Below are 17,163 nucleotides of genomic sequence, written 5' to 3'. Positions count from 1 at the left end.
ATCTATTGAAAATCTTGAACCTACGGATAAACGAACTCTTGACTATCTTTGGAAGCTACAACACTGTGTTGGAGATATAGCGAGTATTGAAGCTATAACATCGGTGTTAGTAGTTACGAGGTCGAGGAGGTTACAACACTTGTGTTAGAAGTGGGATCATCACTGGTGACAGAAGTAAGATTTTGATAGCTATAAACTCACTGCAGTAAAGAACGCCAGGGCTAGGAGAACTCATTGTAATTAGTCCGGTGAGAGATGCTTAATTATTGACGATTGGCTGTATTCCGTGATTTACCTGTCGATTAGTTATTGTGCTGTATTCTAACGATTTTAACGACTAAATAAACGAGAGATTGATCACAGCAATACACACAAGTGATTGCCAACACCGTTTTCTTTCTCATGAAGTTCATCTGAAATAAGTCTGTTAAGGAGTCAAGAATCCACGTAGAGAAAAATAACCATACCCTACAAGTTCAAGGGGTCAGTTATAACAATATATAAAGGAACGAGGTTTTTATTGATTCTTTGATACAAATGTCATTAAACATAATTGCTACGTTTGTTAACATATTAGTAAGTAGCTCAACATGACAAAGCTGTTGTAATTTATATTTTCTAGTAATTAGTATTTAAGCAAATACTTAAGCAAATCACGTTGTTTGTTTCTTATACGTATGCTATGGTGATGGAGCTAAGCTAATGTAAAATAATGATACCAGGAACAAGTGCTAGAGATTTTCAATTTGCATTGATCTACATTATAGTGGCATTTGAGTGAACCATCCAAAATGAAAATTAATAAAAACCTCAGCAAACACAGAGAAATATCCATCAGCTTGATCCTGACCGATGATGACAGCATGTCTCTTGGTTAGACCTGACATAACAGATCCTTGGAATTCTGACGGTGCAGTAACTTCCACATTCATCACGGGCTCCAATATGTTCCATTCCCCGTATTCAATGGCTGAAAAGCATGTGTGTGCGTGCGTGCGTGTGTGTTGTGTGTATAACAAATTACAACTTTTTATTAAAAAAAATTAGGAAATTAAAATTAATAAATAATACTATAGCGATAGAATTTAATGAAAATTATGAATATATATATATATATATATATATATATATATATATATATATATATATATATATATATATTGGTAATAGACCATAATTTTTACAATATTCTATAAATTCTACCAAATATTTTTGGCGTTAATATGTTTGTAGTTCGAATTTTCTCACTAAAGTTTTTTAGTGAACGTTAGTTTAGTAAAATTAAAAATAAACTTATTTTCCGAATTCATGCTGATTCATGCTGAATCAATGATTCATGCGGTTAAGTTTATATAGCACTGATGATGATTCATTCGGAATCGAAATATGGCCTTATTTGCAGCATGAATTCAGAAAATAAGTTTATTTTGAATTTTAATAAACTAAAAGTTCACCAAAAAACTTTAGTGAGAGAAAAAAAAATATATATATATATAATATATATAATTAGGGTTGAGACTGTCGTTAATATAATTAATAGAAAATATTACTGCATTTTCAGCTTTGATTAGTTTTTAATTCATTTTCATACTGTATTTTTATCATTGAAACTTATTTATAATTAATAAGAAATATCACTGCGTTTAGCAAATAAAATAAAGAAACGAATTCAACAAACAGGAAACACTGCATAATTAATTCCCACAATACAATACAAGAAAGACAATACAATACACAACTGAAAAACTTGAATCACATATGCTTCCACAATTATAAAGCCGATGAAAAAAGAATCTAATTAATCAGATTAATTATTAGTTGAAAAATAATATTCTGAATAGATTGTAATTTGAAAAAAATCCAAACTTGAACAGATTAGCACAAACTCGACACACTAAAAGGAAATACAATAAAAGAAATAGTTGTCTATATCTAAATGAAGCCGATATCAAAGCCTGTCACGCATTTACTGACTGATTTCATCTAGCTAATTAACGAACCTTGCTTAATAGCTCCTTCAGCAGCCAGTTGAAAAGAAAATTCACATGAATCAACAGCGTGGCTGGCACCTGTGGTTAGTTCATTTTGTTTGTTCTTTGACATTTATTAGTTCGCAATATAACTCATAAATATACCATCCAAGAGAACAAATTTGAGACCGGATATTTTGTGACCTGTCAGCGCCCCCTTTTCACACGTTTGTCGAAAACCCTAAAAGTACGTCATGAAATATTTCTATAAATCAACGCAATAATGCAACTCATTTTTAACAAAAACTTTTTTATACATTAGAGCCCTGGCAAAAACAATTTGTTCGGCATTTAGTCGCAATTAAACTTCTTTGCAACATCCACATCACATACACATTTACATGTAGCCGCAATTTGCTAATTAATTCGCTGATTGATTTCTCAAGAACACTCAAATCATGTGAACAAGAATTGAAAAAGCAACGTTTCAAGAAACCCACATTTTGAAAAAATAATAACGTAAAAAATTTAATAGAATAAAAAAATCTGTATTGAAACCTTCTCAATTGCAGGTATGAAGTGTTTCGGTATGTTGGTTCCAGTGGTCTTGTCAACAAATTCCAACGAAGTGAACTGATCTGGAGGGAGAGGCTGCAATTGTTCACACGTTACTTTTTAATTCCATTATTCATCGTCATTATCTACTCACTTATTAATCCAAGTACCCATCATCATCAACTCATTCATTACATTATTCATCATCAATAACTCAATAAAGCAATTGATACAAATAAACAACTAACCAACCTCAATAAAACCAATGACCTTTCCGAATTGACCTTGACCTCCAGACTGTCTCTTGTGAGTATAATCAAATCTGAAAATAAATATAACAAGATGATCAGCAATTACCAAATTTAACAATCTTTTACTATCACTGCAGTTTTAGATTTTAAATGAAGCATTTATATAATTCACGGAGCATTTATTTTAAAAATTATTTGACCCAAAAATCACCACTTGAAGAACTTTGAACGGCATAATGGCTCAATGATTGCAGTCAGAGTGTCAAAGTCGGAGTTAAAATATTTTTGGCAGTCTTACAAAAAAAATTTAAAATTTCATTTTACGAATGTTGTGAATTAGATGTTTCATGATCGTGTATTTTATAAATAGTTCGCTATTATCTATAACAGTGATTCAGATGCTATCAAAAAGTTCTTTGCAACAAATTTCATTTTTAAATGAGAAGCGTAACTTTAGACCAATTGGTATGAGAGTTTTTCAACTGTTAAACGAAAAAGCTAATACCAAATTTTCAAAAACATTTTTTTTATAAATTTCATAAAAAAATTGTTTATAAATAAAAACTTTAAGAACTTATATCAGAAATTTTAAAATTTCAATATTTCGTTCAATTTTCAATGTATGAGAAATAATTAAAACTTGTAACTTCACGATCTTGTAATTTCGAATTTTAAGTCTAACGAAAAACAATGTATGGCTTTTTAATATTTTCAAAATATGGTACTTTGATTTCACCAAGACATCAATTTTACAAAAAACAACCTTCAACAAGTTATGCTTATCACAGTTACGTTATGAAGAAACAACTTAAGATGTGACAATGTGTCGCATTTTAATGTCGCCATTGGGCCATTACATTGGTGTCCGATAACACTGTTACTTTTATTTAACCTTTTCAACTAGAACTTAACACTTTTCATACAATTTTCTATTTCTATTTTTTTCCATTACTATTTCTATTACACCGAATGTCACAAAAATATATCACAACAGGTATGTAATCACAGCATCGTGCATTAATCCCATCTATAATGCGAAAAAAGGTTGATTTTGAAAATGTAGAATTCAATTTATAAATCTAGCGGATGAGGCATTTGTTGGGTAATGGTTCTAAAGGTTAGCAATTCAAATTCAGGACCATTATAAAGCAAACGATAAGATTTCAACTGACGGTTCGAAACATCATCAAATGTTTGTGGCAAACAAATAAAGTAGTAACATGCATGAAACTAACTCGATTTGTTTTGTTAGGGACTCTCTGAAAGCCACTTTTGGTTTGCCCAACACGCACTTGGTATTATACTCTCGTTCGAGTCTCTATAAACCGTTTTAAAACGACTAAGTAATTAAAAGAATATAACAAATCAGTTCAAAAAATTATTTTGAAAATAATCGCAAATTATCATCGCACAGCAATGGATTCAACAAACTTGGGAATAGATTTCTAGATGCAACTCTCCCATACCGGACACAATAGTTTCCTTGCTTTCATTATCAAAGTAAACTCGAAATGTTGGGTCTTCTCTGGTGAATCGATTGATCCCCTTTGAAAAATTGTCCTGTCCTGATTTGTCGGCTGGTTTAATTGACATTGAGATGACCGGCTCAGGAACGAATATAGTCTCCTGCGAGATAATTAACAATACAATTAATATATAAAAATTTACAGTCGTGACATCAAGACATTGAACATTAGTCATTCGATCGACTTCTATCGTGGCCTGAGGTAATCAACGTTAATTAGATTAGGCTACGTTTTTAACAGTGGTGTGAAACATTTTGGCAGCACAGGAAAATAACGAAAAAAATTTCAAAAAACAAAACAAAAATAGCCAAAGGCTTTAAAATCGGCAGCATTGTTGTGGTTCAATACAAAAGAGAACTAACCATAGACAGGTTGAGGTTACCTCTTGAAACAAATGTGTCTCCACTGGCGCAATCAATGCCAAAAAGAGCGCAGATGTCTCCGGCATAGACTTCCTGTACGTCCTGTGGCGATGCACGCATCATTTCAATGCATTATCCATTTATCGTACGCCGAAAGAAAAATTAAATAATAAACATAGGCATCATGAGCACCACTACATAAATAATCATCACCGTCGCCATTACATACGTCTGCTATCAATCACAGCTATCACGCTGATTTTCATGCAATGACAAATACTCATTACAGACATGGTTAGTTAAGTTTGAAACTGAAAAGCTGGAAAAACTCATGGATCGCATTTAAATTTATTTATTATAATTCGCTTTTTAATATTTTTAAATTTTTTTAGAGGTATCATCAACACACAGTGCATGTGAAAACAGGCGAGACCACGCATCACACACGTTGCACGTGATAGGCGGGCATTTCTCTGCAGATGAATCCGGCCACTGTAATAGCGTTACGCCATTGCGCCGCCAAGCATACGTGACAGTTTATTAGGATAAACGGAAAATGTTTTTGTTTTCTCTGGCTAATATCATTTGATAAATCTTATGCATAAACTCATCTGCTTCAAGCCGGTTACGTGAGACGTTACGATGTTTCGGTCCTTAGCAATCGACGGAAAAGTTCAGCCCAGCGCAATGAAAACGATTCATTTATAAGGCAGCTCTAACGTTGATCTTTATTCAAAAAAACAACGCTTCATGGTTGATGAAGCTAGGAAGGAATTCTTAATTAAGAATTATTTTCAAATTAAAAAATAGAAATAAGAAAACATGGAATGCTATGCTTCATCGATTTGCGTAGGCACATGAATCTGCGTGGAAAAGATGGAGCATGGATCACCCAATGTTGACGAGTATAAGGGTATCTACCTTAGGAACTCCAGGTCATGATTTTCTATCAGAGTTTATTCCTTTAGCCTTTAGGTGAGTCACCATAAAATGGTTGAGAGCTCTAAGCTACTGGGTCTGAAACGCCAATAGACCACCTTCGTCTCTTCTCCTGCTAGTAAAAACAGCTTCGCCGGGCATAGAACTAAGCCACACAACAAAGCCAGAAGCTGGAATTGGTCGTCAAAGGATATCTGAGACGCCGCCATCGATAGCACCTTATAGGTTGCAGGAGCTTATTTCTACAGCCATTCCCGGCATTAACGACTTATGAAGCCGGATAAAAACTAATAATAATTTGAAAATTTATCCATTTATGTTTTTTTTATTTCATATCCATGTGTATAACCATTAAAAACAAACTTCACAAAATCAGCTCATCGGTAGCACCTTATAGGTTGCAGGAGCTTATTTCTACAGCCATTCCCGGCATTAACGACCTATGAAGCCGGATAAAAACTAATAATAATTTGAAAATTTATCCATTTATGTTTTTTTTATTTCATATCCATGTGTATAACCATTAAAAACAAACTTCACAAAATCAGCTCTAAATCTTAAATATTTTTAAAAAAGATCACCATTTACAAATACATTATCACAGCAAACATCTCGTGCCCCTTCATTACAATCCATCGTCGTCTTGACCGGCAGAAGCGTAATAACATTCTTTCCAAGCCGACATCTCACCTCCATTTGATCCGCATGCATTCTGACCACCCTGGGAATTCTGATCTTCTTCTGGGTCCTGGTGTTGTAGATGATGTCTCCCTTCTTCAAACAGCCCTGATACACGCGCATGTACGTCAACTGTCCAAACTTGCCTGCCTGTCATCGACAAGATTTTACTTTTTAAGTAACATTACCTTAGTCATCATCAAGAACAAAATTCATCAAAATGCTTCTTGTAACTTATTGTGAGTCAACATAACTTATTTTTCTGTAAATAGCATCATTGCAAAGCTGCTGGAAAAAACTTTTCTATCGAATACTTGTGGGCACACTATTTAAAATTAGAGTATTATTACAAATGATTTAAATACAATTCGCCAAAAGATGGTCAGCCAGAGAATAGGTGCAAGAGAGCAAAACATATAAATTCTTAACAATATAATTCATACCTCTCAACTCAATTCAATTTTATTTGCATCGTGAATCATTTTTCTTTTTAAACGCATTCAATTTCCCAATCACACATTACAAATAATAATAATAATAATAATAATAATAATAATAATAATAATAATAAGATGAAAGGAGAAGGACAAACCTCTAATTTGAATGCAAGTGCAATGAAGGGATTGCTGCTGTCCCTTGCTGGATTTAAAAGTACTTTCACCTCTTCCGAACTGCAACATTAGTAATTATGACAACGATAACTATTGAAAAACAACGACAGTATTAATAATGGCAACAACCATAACAAAGATGAAAATATCAGTGAGGATAACGAAGAAAACAACATCAGTAAGAATAACAATAGTATCGACATTACTAATGATAACCGATGCAGAAATCACATACTGAAACGCAATTTAACTAATGTACCCAGTTTCATTGAGGGCAAAGTTGTCAACTTCGGCAGGATTTGGCAGATAGTCCACAACAGCATCCAACAGAGTTTGAACTCCCTTGTTCTTCAAGGCTGTTCCCATAAGAACTGGAGTGAATGTTCTTTTCATGCAGGTCCGCCTGATTGCTGCCTTGTTTAAAGGAGATAATAATTGAGCAAGTTATAATGAAGTTATTGTATAAGTAATACTCACCGCTCACGAGCGCCGAGTTACTCATAAATATTCATCGATTATAACTATTTTACATGCAAAACGCCTACTTTAATATCATCAATGCTTGGTTTCTTTTCTTCTAAAAACATCTCCCCAAGAATTTCATCAGCATTAGAAACACATTCTGAATTTTAAAAAATCAATAATATCATTATCATCATCATCATCAATCCTACAAATTAATTCTGGTGTAGTTCAAGGATCTGTACTTAGACTTTCAAACTCTCTAAACTTATCGTAGCTCTTCATTTAAAATAGTCGCAAGAAAATAGCATAACCTCCAGAGCACCCATCAATCACTCGCACGAATCAATTAAAAATATTACACATTCACCTCCACACTTAATGTAGCCCCTCATATCAATCACATCATCACAAAAAAACTTCAGACATTTCACGCACTCAAAACACTCGGCTCCCATGGTCTCAGAGGCATCAAATTATTTGACATCACTAAATCAATCATCATCTCACGCATCAAATATGCAGCTCCTCCTGGTCGGGCAATAATTATTTAACTACTACAGTTTCTATCAAAAAATTAATTCGCTACAATAATTATTCGTTATTCGTTCAATTTTGTTTATTCTTCTCTCCTAATGAACACATAATTTATTTATTTACTCGTTAAATAATTAATTAATTTGTTCGTTTGTTTCTAAAATCATTATTTTATTTTCCATGCTTAAACCTTCTTACTCCGTTATCAATTTTTCCTATTTTAGAATATTATCTTGCACGTTGCAGCAGATTTTGATTTGCAACAGACTTTCAGATTTTGATTTTTTTACATAATAATAAAAAAATCATCTTAATCTGAAAACTCTTTAAGAACATACAGATTGCAACAAATCCGTCTGGCAATAAATATTAAAAACTAATAAACATTGTGCATATTTATAAAAATGTATTAAAATCTGCTGTTCTGTGGAGATCTTTTAAAATTTAATCGTACAAAAACTTCAAACAATCATAAAAACAGTGCTACAGTATATCAGTGATATCCAATCAATCATACATATAGCACGGTCCCAACAAAAAACAAACAAACCAGAAAACAAATTAACTAACTAATTAACAAACCGGAAAATCAACAAACCAGCCAATCAACAAACCAGCCAATCAACCAATTAACAAACCAACCAATCAACTCTTGTCTTCTTTCCTCCGCTTCTTTCAGCATCTCACCTGGAATGGCTTCTTCTACTAATTTTAGCCTTTATATATATTAACAAAAATAATTTGAACAGAAAAAAGAAAAGTGAAGAAAAATATAACAGAAATAAATGAAACAAAGTTGTAACTTGAAAAACATTACTACCACCACAGACACAAACCCTTGTGGTTCTTCAAAGTAGATGGCTTTCATGTGCAGAAGGTCAACTAGACCTTTTTGCTGAGATTCCAGTCCAATGGGCAGCTGAAGGAAGGCCGCGTTGTGATTCAATTTTGATCTGAAGTTTTAGTTTCAATCACACGTCATCAGTCGCAATCACACATCATCAGTTGTAATCACACGTCATCAGTCGCAACCACACGTCATCAGTCGCAACCACATGTCATCAGTTTCAATAACTACACATTAAAGGTCTTAAGCAGAATTTTGATTGTTCAATTATTCCAAGTAAAACAATTAATTCAGTTTCAAACAGCATCAAAATTTTTCCACATTCAATTAGTTCACAGTCGGTGCACACGCAAAATATTGTATGCATGCTGTAGAATGTTTCTGACACAGAATATAAAAGAGACGAAACGAGAAAGGAAGCATGCACCAAACATGAAGGCTCAGAGGGACCACAACACGCACGAACATCGTATAAGAAAACGTGCTAAACGACGCATCAGACACGAAGCATGTAGTAGGCGGGGAACTTTTTGTCATACAATCGAATCGAACTGCACGCTCAAGGCAAACTTAACCACTGGGCCATCACGCCGTCCATCGAGGAAACAAAAAAAACATGTTATCACTGGACTATAAAAAATTCCATATAATATTAATATGGAGTAACGTTACTATCACCAACAGACCTCAACTGTGCAAGAACTCTTTTTGGATTGGAGTTGGTTCTGTCAAGTTTATTGATGAAAGCCAAACAAGGAACATTGTACCTAGCCATCTGTCTGTTAACAGTAAATGTCTGACTTTGAACTCCACCGACAGCACAGAGAACGAGAACAGCACCATCAAGCACCCTCAATGCTCTTTCTACCTCTACCGTGAAATCAACGTGGCCTGTACGTCAGTTAGCAGAAATTTTAAAATCGATGTTGTACAATAATTTCAATGATATAAAAATGTTGTATCAATTAAAAATAAGCTAAATAATTGTATTATATTTATTCTTCACTAATGTGTTAATTGCGCTAATTTTATAGAGCCTTGTCACTACCACACATCATGAAAAAACTGTTTTATTTGAAATATTTATACAGCCATCAGTCCTCATTTAAGAGTGCATCTCAGCAAACTAGCCCACTCTGAATCAACCATAAAAACAACTGTTGGTTGGTCACCTCCATTATTTCCCTAAACTGTTTCCCTAATTCTTTCTACCTAACGCCTATTCTATCTATATTTGACATGCGTATCTAGTCTTTGAGTTTTATACAGAGAGTATTGGAACCATGCCATCGCATAAAAGCAGCGCGAGACATGACGCCACTACCGGACTTGGTGACCAAATGAAAATATGTGGATAAATACAAATTACATGAACGTTATTCAGAACCTGGTGTATCAATAATATTGATGTTATAATTTTTCCACTCTGTGTACGTGGCAGCAGACTGAATGGTAATGCCTCTCTGCCTCTCCAATTCCATAAAATCCATTGTAGCTCCAACTCCATCTTTCCCTTTCACCTTAAATCAAGTATGTTATATTCTATTAACTTTTGTTTTAAATCACAGAAGAAAATTTGAAAAAGTTTGTAAGTATATATGAAAATAAAAATATAATTTACACTGTTTTGAACAACATTGTGCTGTTTTAAACAACACTGACAGAATAAAAATATTTGAAGCAAAGTACGACATTTGATATAATTCTCCATCTTTTCCTTCATCCAACTATGCTAACCATCATCCATTCACTCATGCATTCATTCATCTTTATTATTATTATTATTATTATTCAGTTCTTTTTCAAGTTTATCAAAAAACGATTATTCATGCATTAATGCATCAATTTTTTTATTCAATTTTATACAGAGAATTCAGAAAATTTGAGTGCGCACTGCAGCGATACAAAAAATTTTGGTAATCGAGATCAGTATGAGAACTGCATAAAATTGAGAAACCAAAACAACAATGATAAAGATTATTTTAATAATGAAAAAACAAGCAAACTTCGTGCATCTCATCAACTCGACCACTGTAGAAAAGTATTCGTTCGGTTAATGTTGTTTTACCTGAATCAATATGTGCTGATATTCCAATGTTACGGATCTTTTCAACTGGCTTGAATTCCTGTGTTAAAAATAACTTTTCTTACCAAAAAATTAGCTAAGAAGCATCATGGAAGTTTTAGGTTAACCTCTTTTTTTCAATGCAAAACTCAGAGATACCAACAACAAACAGCATACATCAATGCACGTGAAGCAATGCATTATAAAAGATGCTTATACGATAAATATTTTTGAATTAAAAACTGGCCAGGGCAACGCAGGACCAGACACCTTCAACCATCTCATTGCAAAGTACAAAAATTAGTATGCAACTAAATTACTGCGTCAGTAAATTAAATTACCATAAATCTTTTCTATTTTATTTGAAGGATGACCAAAAAAAAGATAAACTTGTGGATAGGCCACTCTTAACTAAAAAAAATTCAAACTATTAATGTGACAGAAATGTCAGATAAATACATACACACAAACTCACGCTCCCACACACACACACACACAAACACACACATACACACACACAAACATACTTCATATTATTATTCATATCATAATACTGTTATAGTTCCTATATCAAACGGTAACAATATAGTTCAAACTGAGACTGAAAATTCGCTCACTAAAAACATGTATATATGCCTCTTCATACTTAAAAGCAGCATCGGAGTGGGTAGAAAATTTTTTGCCTGAGTTGGGATTTTGTGAGGGACCAAAGTCGGAGTCGGATATTCTTCATCCAACTTCGACTCTGGAAATTGTTATGAATTTAATATTGAAAATAAATTTAAATAGTGTAAATAAAATCACATAATTTTCTTTCAGAATGTCTTGAAACATAAATGTAAAATTATTTTAGTGAGAAAAGCAATTACATTAACTGGTTTTATGTTTTTTTAAAGTATTTTTCATTTGGAAGTGTATATTCAAGTAAAATTACAATTTATAAACTGAAAAATTTTTTGTGAGTCGGAACCCAAAGTCGGAAATTTTAAGGCCGTAGTCAGATATTTTTCATTAGACCCAGACACTCTGGATAAATACAATAAATTCAGAGATTGAAAGGTATATACAAGTACTTTTTTTAAATTACATTTTTTGAAGAAAGGTGCAATAAATCTGGATGCAAGTTATCCACGAAAAAATGTTATATGTAAGAATTTATAGCTAAATGCCTGAAATAAAAAAAAAACAACAACAACAAGCTTAAACAATAAATAAAATTTAAAAAAAAACACTTTTAAAAACAAACATTACTGGAAAATTCAACTTACTGTTAATGATACCTTCTTTGAATAAAATGAACATGTTTCATGTGGCAGCTATGTAAAACAAAAATAAATATTAAAAACTCAGAAAAAAGCCAATAAACCCATTTAAATTTTAACAATAATTAAACAAAAAGTCTTGATTTTCATTTAAATTTGTAGACGCTAACAATGTCTAAATCCTGTCTGTGCAGAACTTTAACTTTACGGACCTTAAAAGCAACCAACATAATAAAGAATGGAACGGATCAATATTAAAGCTACAAAAGATGCCTTCTAGAATTATACAAATTTAAGGTGGATTCAGATTTACATTCTACAACATTCATACAACATTCTACCAACTTCATATAACATATTTTTTTTGAGCATATTCCATTGTGTTTACAAATTTAAATAAAAAATTTTACCAAAACTTCTCAGGAACATTCAACTTCAAAATAAGAAGAGGAAACTAAAACTAAAATAGTAAAGAAACTGTTCTACCATAGGGGTGCAACTAATTTTTTAAATTCCATGATCAGAGACATTTCCTAATAATGCTAGAGCTTGAACTTAACCATTGACTGAAAAAAAAAAACTAAGCACTGGCCTTATATAATTGCATTATAACTTCTCTGACTAATTATGGTTAATTTCTAGAAGGAGCTTATGATTTCTAATACAACGGCACCAAGATTTATAATGATATATTACTTGACTAGTAAATAAAAGTAGCCTTTGTATCTCCAATAAAAAGATAGAGATAAAAAGATAAAGATAGCATTTACCAATAGCAGGAAAAAAATTGATTTCACCTTCGATATCAGACATGTATCTTAAAGATTTCCGATATGAAACAACCAATTATGAACATTACAAAAAAAAGATTCCAGGACCTAAACATGTTTGCTGAGTTAACTTCAGAGACATTGAAGGCATGAGACATCTTATCCTCCTTTGGCATGTGAAGTAGACACTATAAAACCAACTATTAGAGAACACACAGATTAAAAATACGGCAAGAGAAGGAACTGACCAAAACTTAGGAAAATCTGAAAATTACACAAACTCTATAGTACAAACGTGGAAACGTATAAGTTCAAACGTGGAAAAACTTTAGGAGTGGACATTCTCCCTCAAATAACATTTGTGAAAGAGGAAATATATATATCATCATGATCATGTACATTTATAAGCACTCTACGCAGGACTACCCAGTGTTAGTTCCAGGGTTTGCTATTGAAAACTCTGGTTTGGCCTTGTCGCATACATTTAACCGTCTTTTCCATTCTTCTCTATTCTGGGTCAGTTTCGGTTTCTGGCCCAATGCCCTCATGTCTTTTGAAAACACTTCTTCCCAGGTGAGCTTGGTTATACCACTTTTCCTTAAACTGCCAAATATAATAGTTCTACATTTTCCTACCTAATACTCATTCATTTGCTTTCCTCTCTACAAAGCCAAACCATCACAGTCTATTACATCTAATTACATCTGACAACTCCTCTATCCCTAAACCTTCATTACTTAAACCATTCACCAAGGATACTCACATTATCCTTCTCCACATCTGCATTTCTGTTCTCTCCAGCCTTCTCAAGTTTTTAGCCATCATAGGCCAAGTTTTGAACATTATACAATAGGCTACTTCTTACACATGCTTTATATACCTTAGCCTTCAGGCCCAATGGTATTCCCCTAAAACAGAATTTTTTTGATTTTTTCCATCCTACTTTTATTCTATTTTCGACCGCTCTATCTAGTCCACCTTCCGCACTTAGTATATCACCTAGATAACAAAAGAACTCAACTCTTTCAAATACCAAATTTTCCAGCTGCCCAGTTTCACCATTTCGCTTAGTAGTGTTATTATTTGTTTTAGTTGAGGTCTCCTTTCAAACCACAGCATCTTTTGTGTGTCCATTTATCACATTTTACACATAGTATTGAATTTAATCTTACTCCTTTATCCCAAACAGCACAGGAGAATTTACCACATTCAACAGTATCTGAATTCTCTCCATTCCACACAATTTACCAACATTTACTTTTACACCCTTTCTGTCCATGGATATTTTCCAAACTGAAAGCTTTTTTTTCAGTTACTTCTCAATTTCTGCTATAAGAACCAGGTCATCGGCATACAAAGTCTACCGTGGCAATCCACTTCTGATCTCCCTACTAATCATTTCTAATACTATAATAAAAAGTAGAGGACTTAGCGCTGAACCCTGATGTAAACCCACCTGAACAAACGACTTGCCTACACCATGGTAGATCCTCATCGCCGTCTTGACTCTTATACATACACATCACTGTGTCTACCAACCATTCTTTTACCTTGCCTTTCCTAAGTACCGATCTAATCACTTCTCTTGGTACCTTATCCTAATCTTTTTCCAGATCTATAAAAGCATAATAAAAAGTTTTCTTCTTAGCTCTGAACTTTTCTTGATTTTGTCTAACAATAAAAATTGCATCAATAGTATTTTTTCTTGGAGATAAACCAAACTACATTTCGTCAATACTAATCTGGTCCTTAATTCTTCACTCCAAAATTATTTCAATCACCTTCATAGTATGTTCCAATAGCTTGACTGCTCTATAATCTGAGATCTTTTAAAAGGGCGCTTACAAGCACACCAATAATAATAATAATATCAACAGTTTATGATACCCTTAACTATGTATATTGGAAGAATTATACTTTTCTTCCAATCTTTTAGGATTTCATTTTCCTTAATTATTATATTGAACAAATCTGTTAGTCTCTCAATTTCCCAATCACCTGTTGCCTTAAATATGTCTGTTACTAGTCTTCATTTTTCTTAGTGCCCACTCAACCTCCATCTTTATATACCCAACCTCTGCTACATTTATATCTGTCCCAATATCCCCATCCCAATCATTTTCTTCATTTAATAGTTTTTCAACATCCAGTCTCTTCCTATTAACATTTAGGTTTTGTTGAAAGTCCTTTGCTAACCAACTCCACACACCTACAAAAATCGATAATTAATTTAAATTTAGCATTGCTTGCTATTGCAAGTTTAAAGTTTAGATGTCCATATTCTTACTATTATTTAAAAAAAATTATGAACACACACGGTTACTAAATATTTATTATGGGAATGTGTCATAGTAGATAATTGTCACTAACTGCAAACATAAAATTAGTGAGCATGTTAGTTTTCTCTAAACTTGTTTTAGAAGATGAATTCATGCATACAAAATAGAAACAGTTCCCTTGATGTTCCATACCATAGACAAATCTATCTCTAGCCTGGCTCCAAACATTCTTAATATCTTGAGATTTTCAAAACTTAAGTCGTGTATCTGTCTGCATATCATAGCTGAATATATATATATATATATATATATATAAACTTAGTTACAAACTCAATAATGAGGAGAATATGGTGATATTTCTTAATAACTGAATATACAAGTCTAAACATATATATAAATAAATAAATAAATATATATATATATATATATATATATATATATATATATATTGGATTAAGACTGTCAGGTGAGATATTATTACTACAACATCCCACCTTGTGTGCTGCTGAACAATGTGTTAACCTGGCAAGATATGATACACAATTAGTAGTTCAAGTGTTAAAAGCTTTCTGATCAGGGACTTCCACAAGAGAACACTTACCTTGGGTTACTCTCTAAACTAACCCAGATACTCTCTCATCAACAAAAAATAAATAAATAATAAAATAAATAACAAATCAAAAACATAGATATGTTAACAAACAGTTAAATCAAAAGGGTAATTAATTTAATTTTTAATTAATACTCATAAAATAAAACAAGTCATAATCATAATGTAAACGTAAATCTCAACAAAAATACCATTTGCAATAAAAATTTTACTTATATCCACTAAGTAGAAATTTACAAATTGCCAAAAAATTTTTTTAGTAAAACTAGAAATTTTCTAGTTTTAGTAGAAAAGCTAGTAAAAAAACCAACCCTAGCACTGAGAAATTTCTGCAAGAATGGTGCACTACTTCTCTTGCCAATTAAATTTACTTTGCTTAAATATTTACATAATAGTTCCATTATTAAAATTATGATAGGTTTAATTTAACTAATATATTAATTGCTTTATTTATTTTAATTTAATATTTAATTCAGGTGCATGACATTCGCGATATGCAGCGGTCGATAATTAAAAACTCACTTAACTTTTATTTGTTTGATCTATTGTTTACACATAGAGCAATATTTAATGTCAAAGTTTCATATAAATAACACTCAAAAAATAAAAAAAAATTTTTGTTAGATGATTAAAATTAAAATAACAAAACAAAAATTTAATTATAATTAATAAATTATGAAAAATTATAATTATAAATTCAAATCCAATCCCTTTATATCGATCATTCACTTTTATTCGTTTTACCTGGATTTTAAATCTTATTCTAACTAATGAAATGTAAATAGCTGAATGATTAATTAAAATGGGGTCCGAGCCAGTTTTGTTGAATGTTTTTTGGCAGTTGTGTGTGTTGCTGCAATTAATAAATGTTTCCTTGGTTCACGTCAGCGTCGGTGAAGCTGGTAATATTTTTGATGGCATCGGAGCAATAAGTGGCGTTGGTGTGAGTTACTCCTTTTTAATTTATTTTTATATTTATAAGTTTGCTTTAGAATAACCTGATTTATTTATCTAAAACAAAAAATCCAAATGAGTGTATAAAGAACGTAAATAAAATCAATTGAAACAATATGAAATATTACAGAAATTATAAATGAATAACCAACCTAAAATAGAAAAATTAAATTCCAGGATCGTTTACAAAGCCAACAATAATAAAATATTACCACGTGCAATAATAAAATATGACCACGTGCTATTTGCATTTATATATAAGATGATAACAAAGTAATGAAACCTAATTTACAAGCACAGAATAAAAATAGATAGATAATTATATGAAATATAATTTACATCTCTCTCCCTCAAGTCACTTTTTGAGGTACATAAAGTGACAATTTATTAATGTGAAAAAAATGTGATTCCTTCTTCTTTCCACAGTCTACTTCGAAGACCGACGATGAAATCTTGCTGAGAATTTTAAACGGACCAACTCTTAT

The 17,163-nt window shown here is 32.1% G+C and overlaps 1 protein-coding gene across 1 annotated transcript; it reads right to left on the bottom strand.

The window, feature by feature from the left end:
- Positions 1-761: 761 nt before the first annotated feature.
- HELRODRAFT_114036 (hypothetical protein) lies at positions 762-16,263 on the bottom strand (the record flags this gene model as incomplete). Its single annotated transcript, XM_009025706.1, has 19 exons — positions 16,036-16,263; positions 12,072-12,119; positions 10,745-10,864; positions 10,126-10,258; positions 9,425-9,629; positions 8,728-8,844; positions 8,534-8,607; positions 7,438-7,514; positions 7,152-7,306; positions 6,874-6,952; positions 6,294-6,431; positions 4,665-4,766; positions 4,208-4,402; positions 4,012-4,094; positions 2,778-2,847; positions 2,529-2,621; positions 2,136-2,211; positions 2,001-2,069; positions 762-970 (listed from the first exon to the last, which is right to left on the bottom strand). Exons 1-19 carry the CDS (start codon positions 16,123-16,125, stop codon positions 762-764), a joined length of 2,133 nt encoding a protein of 710 aa, XP_009023954.1. The 5' UTR covers positions 16,126-16,263.
- Between the last annotated feature and the right edge of the window lie 900 nt (positions 16,264-17,163).

The sequence above is a fragment of the Helobdella robusta genome, assembly GCF_000326865.2.
Source record: "Helobdella robusta unplaced genomic scaffold HELROscaffold_43, whole genome shotgun sequence".
NCBI lineage: Eukaryota > Metazoa > Annelida > Clitellata > Rhynchobdellida > Glossiphoniidae > Helobdella > Helobdella robusta.
This window is presented reverse-complemented; position numbering and strand designations above follow the sequence as displayed.